This window comes from Acartia tonsa, chromosome 1 (assembly GCF_053477335.1).
Source record: "Acartia tonsa isolate MP-2025a chromosome 1, ASM5347733v1, whole genome shotgun sequence".
Taxonomy (NCBI): Eukaryota; Metazoa; Arthropoda; class Copepoda; order Calanoida; family Acartiidae; genus Acartia; species Acartia tonsa.
This window is the reverse complement of record NC_137260.1, coordinates 32,217,106-32,230,848: the sequence shown is the minus strand read 5'-3', so window position 1 is coordinate 32,230,848 and position 13,743 is coordinate 32,217,106. Positions and strand designations below refer to the sequence as shown.

General features: G+C 30.2%; 1 protein-coding gene across 4 annotated transcripts in view; it reads right to left on the bottom strand.

The window, feature by feature from the left end:
- Positions 1-13,463, bottom strand: part of LOC145330092 (uncharacterized) — a 75,257-nt gene extending 61,794 nt beyond the window's left edge. For all 4 annotated transcript variants that reach the window (XR_013883262.1, XR_013883263.1, XM_080174675.1 and 1 more), the window contains exon 1: positions 12,732-13,463. Coding sequence is in view for 2 of the 4 variants with exons in the window: in XM_080174675.1 (XP_080030801.1) it covers positions 12,732-12,925 (194 nt within the window). In the remaining 2 variants the exon portion in view is untranslated. The remainder of the gene's footprint in view (positions 1-12,731) is intronic.
- Between the last annotated feature and the right edge of the window lie 280 nt (positions 13,464-13,743).

The window sequence follows — 13,743 nt, the reverse complement described above, 5'->3', positions numbered from 1 at the left end:
CCAGACTTTTCTTTTTCATTACTGTGTACTATACAAATAGAATAGGTGTTAAAAATTTAAATATCTTTTTCAGCAAACTTCTTCTAACCCCTAGATTTGTCCGTCTAATCTTAAATAACAGGAAATCTTCTTTCTAACTTTTGAATGGGTACTTAGACATTTGTTAAGGTTCAACTTTTGGTAAAATCCCACGAACCGATGAGTGAATGACAAAGTCCTCTATATTTGAAATTTAACTATAAATCTACTATAAAGCAAGAGAAGTTATTTATCGCCTCGTATTATAGACAACTTTTCGCAGATATTAAAATAAAAAAATATATGATCAAAACCAGTTTTGTTACATCCGATAGGCCGAAGGCCCGAGCTAACAAAATTGAAAATACCTTTAGGATTTTTATTTTAATTTCCGTGGAAAATTGTCTATAATACGATACTATTCATGATTTTTAAGTATGGCTAAGAGCTGGTTCTAATCCAGCGGATATCCATTGGTTTCGATGCCATACTGGAAACAAATCAAATTTAATAAAAAAAATATAGGTATTTTATTACAAAACGTGATTTTAAAAATCGGTTAAAACTTAAAGAAACAGTCTTTTTTAGTACTGTAAAGTATGATTCAATATTCCTTTAAACGTAAACATTTCTAGAAAATATTACAATTCCTTTAATTCTTATTTGTAATATACAAATATTTCTTGAAATATAAATTATTCTTTGAATTTTTAGGCAAGTAAAGTAAAATTCTTTAAAAGCAATAAACCTTAAAATTTTAGAAAAGCAAGCATTTATAGAAATCAACATGATAACCTCAACCCTTTTAAAAAATTGAAAATAAGTTTTTTCCCGTTTGTATATCACCTAATAACAGTTTAGGTTAGGTTAAATCGGGTACTGGGTAGCCACGCGCGGTTAGGACCTCCCGCAGTGGTTGGGAATAGGCACATCTACCTTATTTTTGATTTGTCTTTAAAACAAAACAGTGAGGTAGGGGTTATATGTGCTCAATAGGCATTTGGAGAGAAAGCACTTGGTTATCCTTAATTGATTAAATATAAAAGCAAATGATATTTCCATTCACTCTTCTCTCTGCCATAGTCAATATCTTTCCAAATAAAATCTTTTATGACAATTTTCTCTTCCTGTTTCTACACAGACCATTAAATAAAATCTTTTTTCTTTTTCTAAAGCAGGGAGAGATGGGAGATAGATGAGAGGGGGGGGGGGTGGAAAAGAATTAAAAGTTTTCAACTGTTTTAAATGTAGATAATAGGCAAAATGTGCCAACTAAAAGAATCATTAAAATTTAAGTTCTCTTTATCTCTTCTTTTCATTCAGTTATAAAATCATTCAATTATAATATGCACAGAACCAAAACAATAATTTAAAAATCTTCATTTAAAAACAATAAACTGCTTCTCCTTTTTTAAAAACACATTGAACGCTACAGTTTGTTCATTCCTAATTTATACAAAATTAAAGACAATAAGAAATGTTATAAGGTTTTTTTCAATCAAAGAAAAGCAAAAAAATATGCTTCTTACTTTTAGTATGATATTGATATTGATGATATTACTAGTATCAGAACAGTATTCAATGGACGTTTTTCCAAAATACTTTGTAAAAATTAAGAGTTTGATTTCGTTTAAGGACAAAATGCTTTTTCATACCTACAACACTAATAAAAATATATGTAGATAAAATAATTTTAATGCAAAAAAATAATGCAATAAATGTTATTTACAAATGGCAAAGTAGCTATAGCACAAAACTTTAACACGAAGGTCACTGGGTCATGAGTTATTTCTGGTATTGTTGGTATCCAGGGCGGAGGATCTATTCTAGAAGGTTTTGTCACATATTATATTTTTAATTTTTATTTTACCTAAGATATTAATTACTTTTGATGATTTCAAAATGATACCACAATATGACAAAGTGTTAGTATCCTTTATCAAGTAAAATAGGAATAGATAGACAAAGAGAGTTATGGACCCACATCTCTGGCGGGTATATCAAGCTAATGCTTAGTTCATAAATTCAAATTTAATTCAGGGTTCACAGCAGGTAAACCTATACTAGTATAAATACAGGGTGCCCAACAAAATATTCATAGATTATAGCTGGTAAACTATTACAAGTAAAAATACAGGGTGTCCTGTCCACCAAAAAAAAATCAGTGTTTAAAGCAGATAAACATATACTAGTATAGATACAGGGTGCCCGAGAAATATAATTTAGATTTTACAACAAGTAAATAGTATAAATACAAGGTGTCTCCAAAATGATTTTGTGTGAATAATACAATAACATACCTGAAATAATATAAACATATTATCAATAACTTTACAAACCAATTTCAGTAAAAAAATTTCTCCTGAAAGCCCATGCATTACACTGAACAAAAAAATTTTAAAAAAACTTTTTAGCCATTTAGCAATTAATATTTCTTCTTAATGAAAATGTAATTTTACCATTTTATTTGGCTATAGAGCAAGTTTTCTTTATAATCTCAGAATTTCACCTTAATAAGATTTTTTCCTTTCCTTATGAATACTTTTTAATATTAATTAAAACATATACAAGTTATTGAGTAGACACCCTGCATGATAAACCTCGGCAGGCCAAATATCTCATTACAATGAAATTTGTCTGAATATTAATGAAGCTAAACTTCAGCATAGAAAATATATTATGTATGTATGTGTATTCAAGATAATTTTACAATGTGTTAACTTTTAATGGATTTTTAAGGAATAGATTTTAGATATTAAAAAGAAATCAATCTTAACGTTAAAATTATTATTTACCCAAATTTAAATTAGATAAAATCCAGGGAGGAAGGGGACTTTGGGACGTTTATTACACTAGTCCCCAAAGTTGTATAATAACGTTTTCTTAACAAATTTTGTGACTCGCATTAAATTTTGATTGTGTCCTCGCGTTTTTTTACATCTAATTGTAATCTACAGAAGCGGTGATTTTGTGTAGCATCGTTGGGGATATAAATCCCTTTAGCTCCCCGAAAAAAAAATTCATGGTGTGTTTTGTCTTAAGATCCCGTAAACTTGTTTGTTAAGGACCTGAAAGTAATATTAAGTTAAACAAAATATTGCACCTCCCCCCAAAATAAAATTAAAATAACTGGAACCGACCAAAAATAACCACCATAGAAACGCCCTTGGCCGGAGGATAAAATATTTTTAAAACAATGGAAATAGTAAAGATTAGTATGATATCATGTATATAAATCAATGTAGAAAGAATCATTTATAATCAAGAATAACCTATATATGCGATAAGATGTGAACACATAAACACTCACGCCCAAATCATGTTAAATAGCAACACACACATATTTGATTGCCAAAACTTATTTCTTTATTTGTAGATTATACCTAACTATGTCCTAAAATTCTTTTGAAATGTGTCACAACCCATCCCCCCCCCCCCCTCTTCAAAATATATTATATTGAAGTTTGTTATTCAAATAAGTTTCAAAAACTAAATTTGAATATTACACTAAAAAGCATGGAATCAATTATTGGCAATTGTTAATTTTTGACTTAGTATTTTTACAGCATGTTCCTAGGACATTAGACAAAGAAATATTAAACAGTCATTTTAAATTTTATTAGATTTATAAACTTTGACATGTGCATAATTTTGAAAAACGATAAAAATTACAAAAATAAAATACAAATTATCATAGTTTTAAAAATTACTCGATGTATAAAAGTCCAGCAAGATCTTTACAATGGCAAAGCAGATCGTAGAAGTCATAGACGTCCAAGGGGGGGGGGTAATGGGGCGATTACCCCCCCCCCCCATTTAAAATTTAACCCTACCCTGGGAGTGCCGTAGGCACCCCCAACTATTTAGGAGGGGGTATTTACCCCCCCAAATAAAAAATCTCTAATAAAAAAAATTTAAAAAAATTTGCGATTTTACCCCCCCCCCAAAAACGAATTACCCCCCTTTCAAAAATTTTTACCCCCCCCAAAATAAAAAGCTTGGACGCCCCTGGTAGAAGTAGGTTGACCCTGTAAATGTTTTAACTTTTAAAAATTAAGACAAATGGGAGGAAAAATGTACCTAGGGATTTTCTATCACAATTATTCATTTGTCTTAACGTCCGCCTTGCACTAAAAGTTAGGGCGTATCTAAAATATTATTTGGACAGGTCTCTTAATTTTGTATTAACAGTAACACATTTTTACACAACAAGAGTACAAATACCTTGCACAGTTCATTAAAAATAATTAAACTGATTTAATTTATGATCCAGAATTTGTGGTTTAATGTTTATAATTATAATTAAGATAATAATTAGTGCGAAGCTACTCAAAATACAGATATCAGTCCATCATTCCGTTAAGCCATTGGAAATTTGAAATTTTTGTGGTTTCCCCCAAGCATCTACAACTTTTCTCAAGTTGTTTGTCCGCCTGCCCATAACATATTTTACAAGGTAAAGTAATTTACTCGGCTGACAAATGAGATAGTTTTTAATTTTTATATCTATTTGTCTATAGTTTCTAATGTAATTCTTTTCAATTGCTATTCACTTGTGTTGTTATTCGTGTTTTTCAACCAGGACGATTACGTCCAATTCTAAAGAGGTTATCTTCCTATGTTACCAAAATATTTTAAATGGTTTTAATCTTATCCAATGCAGAAGGGAGTGTAAAAACTCCAATAAAAAAGAAAATAAATATATTTTACCCCTTCAAGGTTGAAACCTCTTGGCAAATATCTGTGCACGCCAATGTTCTTATTTATAAATTCTCTAGATAAGGCAAGTAAAGTATTGAGTAGCTTCGCTTCTTGTAATATACAATAATTTTCTGCCTTTTTGGCTAAATAGACAATAAACCTATATTACCAACGCTATTTAAGATAATAATGCTCGAATAAAACTAAAGATACTTCTTCAAGAGGATAATGTTCATAAATTGTTAACATATTAGACTAATGGGATCTAGATTAAAAATTAACAGGTCTTACACACACAAACTATTTTGATTTTTTGTTTGTTTGTCTATAAAGATCTCGCTACCCACGGAATCGATTGAGTTTTCCATAATGGGGAAGCTTCAAATAGCATTAAGGATGGTTTGGGGCTATTTCCATTCGTACATGAGCTCTATTTAACAGTTATCTATAATAAATGATAATTCCTTTCTTTAAAAAACACAACTAAAGAAACAACACTAAAACAGACTAGGTATATTCTTTAGAAAAACAATTTCATGTGTGCGATATAATTTCTTTGACTGACTACCTATACATATTACACAGGCTAATCAAGATCAAATAAATCCTAATGTATTTCCTATTACTATAAAGATAAAAAATTGCTAAAGTGATTAAAAGCATTTCTTTAAAGTACTATATTTCATTTCAATTTAAGTTAGCTTTTGAAAAACAGACCTGTTTAAATCGTTTTATTTATTTTCAACAATATAAGCAGTAAATTAAATTTAAATTCATGCCATCTTAACCTTTAATGTTTGATTTAATATTCATTAAGAAAAACTTGATTCAAACTTGAATCTTTAACAAAATTTATTTTTCATTGCTATATACTTGTAGAACTGGATAAAGTAATCTTTTATGTAATTTTAGTAGTCTCAATCATTTTTAATTTTCCAAAATAATAACATTAAAAGCAATCTTTAATTATGTTTCCACTTATATAGAGTTGCACTGTTGCTTTGAGAAAATATGCAGTTTATAAAAAAAATAGGTATAAAATGGCGCCAAGGAAATTATAGCAACATCCTTTAATCTATTTCACAACATAACAATTTTGCTATTAGACATGGGAATAATATTTTTATGTGCAAATATGTATTATCATGGAAAATAGAATAATTTAAAGGGTAGATATTTGGTTGAACTTTGCTATGGTAAATTTTGATATTGACTTTTTAAAGACGAATAGGTGAAATTGTTTAATCATGCTTTCATGGCTTGCAAAAAAAATGAAACAACTTAACAAAATAAGAATTTCAGCTCTCTGACTAAATATTTGGACAAGCAAACCGAGCTAAATGTATTCCTTTCTTTCAAGTATTTAATTTTCATTTTAAAACTTGACAAGATATTGTTAGGTTTAGTTAATTATGCACTTAAATCTTGATGAGTCCTGTGCCAAAAACAAGAAAAAATTAAATGTTGGATAATTCTAAAACTAAGTTTAACCATGCAATCCAATCCAAATCCACACTTTTACAACTTTTCACATAAAAGAGAGAAATAGAGAAAGAGATAGATGAAAAGAAAGAAATAGAGAGGGATAAAGGAAAAGGTGGAAAGAATGATACAGAAAAAAGAGAGGGAGAAAAAAAGATAGAGTAAGATAAATCAAACAAGAAATGTGCACTCTTCTTAGCAGATACCAATTAGCAAAGTAGCATAAAGGGTAAAGAGATAGATAAAAAAGCCTTAACATTATCTCGTTTATAGTATCTTAAAGATAAAGTAAAAAAGTTTTTTATATTTTCTTTTAAAAACGCTTATTTTTACTAAATCCGAACTAAAGAAGAGTTTTTATTTCTAAAAAAATATAAATTAGATTTCTTTAGAATCTATTATAACTTTTAACATTCAATATTTCATATTTAATTTTTGTTGCCTGTTTACTAATCCATATTTCCTGGGCTATGGAAAATAAGGGTATGTCCATGAAAGGTAATCAAAAGGATATTATAGTAAACAACTTAACATTATCATTACGAGAGCAAAACTAATGGTTGAAAATATATCAAAAAGGAATAATTTATAAGTTTCTCACATAAGAAGAAGAAAAATACTATAATCAAATAAAAAATTATTATTAATATATACAAAAAGGGGCAAGTAAATCCATAAGATTCGCAGCTAAATTAATCTAACAATATGTTTGATCAATTAAGAGCAGTGAGTACAATTTTATAGCAGGTGCGTTGTCAAAAAATTACATTCCATTGCAAAAAACGCGATCTTTGGTTTGTTTAAATGTCCATTTATTTAGCATTTTTCAAGAATGTCAAGCGTGGGAAAATTTTTAGAATGTGGGAACCATTTATTTTGATTTAAATGGTACATATGATTTTCATTTAAATTCATTTTTTGGACCCGTGAGAAAAATTTTTTAACGTGAGAACCATTTAATTTTCATTGAATTTCATTTTTTTGAAGTGTGGGAAAAAACGGGAGAAAAAATATGTTTTAGTATAAAGAAATGTTCTATCAGTTTCAAACCTTTTTCATTCGATAGATCATACTGACTTTGGAAAAACTGTCAGACCGATTTTTGAAATTCAATCTGTGAAAAAAGATATTCAAGTTTTAATTTTTTGTTTTGAAAATATTATTTTACATGTATTGCCGCCATCTTGGATTATGATAATTTTTTTTGTTAGAAGATTTTTTTTCTAAAATATTTTTAAAAAATTAACTTTTTACAATAAAAAAATCTTTGAACTTAAATTGACCAATAATTCAAAGATTTTTTCTCTTTGATTTGGAAGATTTTTTATGATTTTTATTTTTAATGTCAAATAAAAACACAACAGTGAAAAAAATGAAAATTAAATGAAAAAACGTTTTATGATTTTATTCAAGAAAATATTTGCTAACATCACCTTTTTGTTGCAATAGAATGTTATTTAAGCAAACAAAATTTAGCATAAATGGATATTTAAATCCCTCGGTATTAAATGATGAGCTAATGCTCGATCATTTAATACCTTGGGATTTAAATATCCATTTATGCTAAATTTTGTTTGCTTAAATAACTCATTTTTTTTTTTAATTCCTAAAAGTTTATCTTCACATTCATTTATTCATTATCTACTAAATTGTGTAAAATAATATTTTGTATTTAATCAATTTTTTTTATTAATAACTACCGGCTTCGCCCCTAGCCTCTAGGGGCTTTGACCCAAGAGGAGATAAAAAAAATTTTTTTTGGTTAAATTCGTAAAATGACCAAGGAAATCTTCAGCAAAAAAAAAAAAAAAAAAAAAGGGGGATTTTTTTGTTTTTGGGGGGGTTGGGGGTGTCCCAACCCCCAAGAAAATAGCCTAAAACCACCAAAGAACCAGTAGGTATATTCCCTAAAGAGTAGAATCCAATCGGTTCAGTAGTTACCGAGATCTTAAGGGACGGACAGACAGACAGACAGACGGACGGACGGACAGACATCATTCTACTTTGTATTATAGATATCTGATTATTTTATATTAATAAAGATAATTAGCTTCGCTATCTCTAATCTTTCAAATAATGTTCTCAGTTTGATTGAGTTTGATAATTTGATACTGGGGCGCTATTAAATACATTCTTCTCATATGTCATCTATCATCAAATAAATTAGTTACGTTTGCGCACATAATAACAGAGTTCAACAGTCGAATATCCGGATTTTTTGTCAATATTCTAGAATTAGAAAGGTATTTTTTTCAGAATGGGGGGAGGTTATTTTAAAAAGTCCTGGATTTCTCTTCGCTCAGACCCCCTCCCCACGAAATCCTTCTAGAAAACCTTGGTGTAATTGTTGTTTACATACCACATTACAAAAAAGAACTACTTTTCAAACATAATTCTTTATTTTGACTCCACTTTAATGACATTTTTGGCCTTTGAAAACTATATGCCATAATTGAACTTTCTGAGTTATAGCCATTAAAGTAAAACTTATTTTTATTGAATTTATTACCTAATTGGTATTGAGATTTAATTCTTGTAATTTCAAACAGATATTGACTAAATGAAAATAGGGACTCCAAATATTGATAAAGAGAATTAATTAATCCTTGAAAAACAATTTTGTTATTACATTCCCCTCATACTGCAAAATCAATTTGCCAATATATCTGAATTTATTTTCCCTCATTTTTGTTTGATGTGTTATTATTAGTTTGTTCTGATTATAATTATATGATACACAAATACATAATACATGTATTGCATGTATAGTGTATCAAAAATAAATATAAATAAACCTTACAGATAAAAAGATATTCTGTATTTTTCCTTTTTTATACAAAAGACATATATTTTTACGATAAAAACTTAGTCAACTATTAATAAAAAAAGTAGATAAAAAAAGGTCTGTATCATTGAAAATTAAATCAAATTCTTTGTGGAAAATTATAGAGGGCAAATTAAAAACTAAGAGTGAACTTTAAGATTATTGGCACAAGTTTAGTTTGCTGCAGTAACTAGTAGATTATAGAATAACACCAGTCACTGTAAAAAATATATTCAGAGTGTAATTTATTTATCAAAACACAAAAAAATTCAGTCTTATATGATTTAAAGCGTTTTTGCTCAAGTCTGCCAGTGGCTTAAATGAAGTAATTCAAACAAATCGGTGGAGCCAAAAAAAACGCCATATATAAAAATAATAATTGGGAGAGAACGGTTTTTGGCGATATTGACGGTTAAACAAGCAGCTGCATTTTCCATCTAAATGCGCTGTTGAGCACAGAAACCCAGTCCCTCTACCTCAACCCCCCATAAAAAAAAAACTAAGTTTAAAATAGGAATTATTATTTTTTTTTATAGTGATGCTACTCTTCCCATTTCACAGTGTTCACTTCTTTAGATGCTGAATTCTAAATGAGGTGTATGTTTCTATTTTTCAAGAGCAACCATTTTCTACATATTAGGTTCAGGTCATAACAAAACAAATCCTTCAAAATCAAATAAAATTCGGGAAACTATCTATCTATAGTGTAAAATTAAGAATAATTTAATAACTTAATTAGCAATATATGTATATTTGTAGTTTTTTCCCTTTACATGAAAATTTTGCTTAACATAATATCTTATTTCGCTTTGATGATATGTAAATATTGTCATCCTTGTTTTATGTATGTATGCGAGTTTGCGTCTATGTCAAAATAAATGATGCTGTAATATATTTTTCTGCAATGTGTTTCTTTAAAATAATTTCAGTTAACTTTGAGAAATCATTAAAAGATAATAAATTTGCCCTAAAACCATAAAAAATTAAAACCATATGAAAATAACCATCCTGTTACATATATCTATAATACAAAGTAGCTTGATGTCTGTCCGTCTGTCTGTCTGTCCCTTAAGATCTCGGTAACCACTGAACCGATCGGATTCTACTCTTCAGGGAATATACCTACTGGTCCTGTGGTGGTGTTAGGCTATTTTCTTGGGGGGTGGGACACCCTCAACCCCCCCCCCCAAAAAAAAAAATCCAACCCCCAAAATTTTTTTTTTACATTTTTTGTAAAATCTCAGTAACTGCTGATCAAATTGGGCTCTACCCTTCTGGGAATATACTTACTGGTCCTCTGGTGGTTTTAAGCTATTTTCTTGGGAGGTGGGACACTCCAACCCCCCAAAAAATAAAAAAATCCCCACTTCCAAAATTTTTATTTTTTTATTTTTTTAAACAAAAAACAGTAGGGGTGGGGGAACCCACTGCAACATGGGGCAAAGCCCCCATGAATCCCCCCCCCCAAAAAAAAAAATCAAAATATATTTTTTTTAATTTTAATTTTTGTGTATGCGAACAACATAGGTCTAATTTTTACGAATTGAAATTTTGTATACGGCAAACAACCTGGGTTTAATTTGTACAAATTAAAATTTTTGTGCATAAAGCGCACAACCTGGGTTTAATTTTATCACAGAGTAATTAAACAAAGAATATTTTTTTGAATATTTCTATTAGGGAGGGTTGACTTCCCAAAACTATATAGGGCGAAGCCCCTAGAGGCTAGGGGCGAAGCCGCTAGTGTATTGATAAGATTTTTTGTTTAGAACGTTAATATCTTGCTTACCACTGATCTAATTGAGTTTTCCTTTTTATGGGAAGTCCCGAAATGGTTTTAGTGTATTTCATCTTGAAATAGAATCTTATATTTACACACTAATTACTTAATAAAAACATTAACCCTTAACGGTCGGGGGGGGGGGGGGCGTTGAACGCCCCCCCATCCGGTTTTTTCTATCTCATTTTCTGTGTGTGAAAGATAAAGAGCCCAAACTGCTTGACTTTTTAAGTATGGGTATGACACACAACTGAGAGTTGGAATTTTTTGAATATCTCCATCCTGGCGGGCACAGGATGCCAGCAAACCTGGCAGGGTCATCCAGGTAAAGAGCAAAAATATTTTTTTGACTAAAACAAAGCATTTTATCATACCAAAATACTAAAAAATCCTCTAGTAGTACATCCTTATATGAAATACAGGTGTTCAAGTCACTTTCAGGTTCCAGGTATGATCCTGCAGGTCCTGATCCTCAAGGTCTCCAGAAATCTTTAAAAGGCTCCTGTATCCGCAATTTTTGACTTAGAGACTTCAAATTTTAAACTTATGCTTTTCTTACATGTCTACATAACGTATTAAAATTTCATGAAGATCCGCCGCCGTTTTCCCGCCGACCGCCGACTGCGGCGGCTGGCAGCTGCCAAGTACAGCTGCGGCCGCTCAAATTTATATTTTGATATTTCTAATGTAAAATTTACATAAAAATAAACATTTTCTGGAAAAAAGTTGTTCTTCTAGCTTCAAAAATAAGAAAATTACAGCCGTTTGAAATTTTTAAATAAAAAAAGACCTAAAAACAAAGGTTGTTAAATAAAAGGGTGAAGGAAGCGAAAATTGACTTAGACCTATAAAAGGTCGGAAATTCATTATCAAACAGGGGACTTGCACAAAAAAATTTAGCCCTCTAGCTCTAATAGGAACTGAGATAATTAGGGGGGGGGGGCGTTGAACGCCCCCCCCCCCCCCGACCGATTAAGGTGCGGCAAGGGGCCCGACTGTAAAGGGTTAATAATCTAAATGAAAACATAAAAGTTTATCCAATTGAGAAGTAATGCGAAGAAACTTTTAGCATAATTAAATAATTAATCTGAGTTTATTGAATTTGAACATAATGTTACTATTTCATTTTCGTCTGGTAGATAAAGAGATAGCCTCACAAACAGTGCAGTGTATAACGAGTAGAATTTCAAGGTTTGTATAAGTATTAAAAGAGAAATAGCATATTGAATAATTTCTACATGTAGGCTTTAAAAATAATATGAAATGCTACATTAGTACATATCTAATATCTACATATCTTCTTAGTTGAATTATCCCAATAGTTTAACTTTCAAGTCGTTCAAAATAGAAAACTTTATTGTAGAAAAAATTTCTTATGATAAAGAGGAAACATTAATGGTCTCGCCAACTTTCCGTTAAATCCATTCAATGAAATATCCTCCTGTAATGTATTCAGTGTTTTTCTTGTGAGAATGACTTGACTTAATACAATTATCCAATGCTACATCCCTTTATACATTAAGATGTGTCATGCATCATTGAATTTAAAGAGAACATTAACAGACAATTAAATCACCTTTTCCTCCTTTTTATAACATCCAATTAAGGTTTAACTGAACTAAAATTTGAATTCTTACTTTCATGTTTTTAAATCTTATTATCAAGATTCTTTCAAGTCTAAAAAATCAAACCTACTAGGCTACTAGGTAACAAAATAATATTATTTGGTGTAGGAAAATTAGTTTTAAAAAATAAAGAGACTTAACTGAATTCCTTATTAAAAATTTAAAATGCACTAGAAATGAAAAAGAAAGACAACAATTTAATAAAATGTTTATTTGATTTTTGTGCAGCTTTCTTTCAACCCAACTTTACACCTGTACTATAAGAATAAAAAAATATTTTTTACATAAAAATGTGTTTTACCTTTCATCTGTAGGACACGAGAATGTTGAAAATTTAGCCTGGGGAGGCACCATCTCCTCTGCGGGGCAGTTGACCGTTGGCCGGCCCTGCGAGATTTTAGCGGAATCCGTCGTTGATGGCTTGGCGGATTCCGGGGGACGGCGGCCATCCTCTGCAGCTTTGGCAGCAGGCCGCGCCACGACCGCTTCAAACATTGGTCATCACATTTAGAGAAATTGATATTTTGTAACCATCGCTATACAAATAGCATTGAGATATAAAAAGCAGGAATATGCTAAGCAAAACACAATGCTTTATTAACAATAACGTTATGCTACAACATACAGATAAACTTATTTACACAAGCAGGGTTGTTGTGGGAGGTTGTTTCTTGCTAGAAACCTTTTTTGCTTGAGTATGTATAATACTCAGATGGATTGGGTCAAGATGATTTATTCATTCACACATCCAACATATAAACTTTTTGATAAGACTTCCACAATCAACAAAAAAGCACTGAATTATCACCATCTATGAAAAACTTGTTATAACATCCAAGCACAAAATGAAATTAACATACTATTAGTATTATATCACGTCTGCTCAGATTTAAATCTTTCTTTCACAACATGTATAGAAAGAGACACACAGCCCTCACAGCATCAGAGTCTTTCCGAGACTGGCTTCTCCTCTTCTCTTTTCTGGCTGTTCAAACTGTTCAGCCAACTCACAGCAGAAATTTCCCTCTACTGACTAAATTGTTTTTTCATCCAAGGAAGAAAACAATATAATTATAAAATTGTTTGTAATGAATAAGAAACTTAGCCTTCTAATGTAACTTTATATAAAAATTTTGTTTTAGAAAAAAAGTTTTAGTACTAAAATAACAATCAAGGCATTTTCGTTTGAAACGGGGGAAAATGTATGCTTATAGTTGGCTGAAAAACTACTTGACTCTCTTCTCTCCCTTACTTATTGCTTGTATTTCCTCGACTTAATACAGTCCCTCTCTCCTTTCTTTCTTTATCTCTTT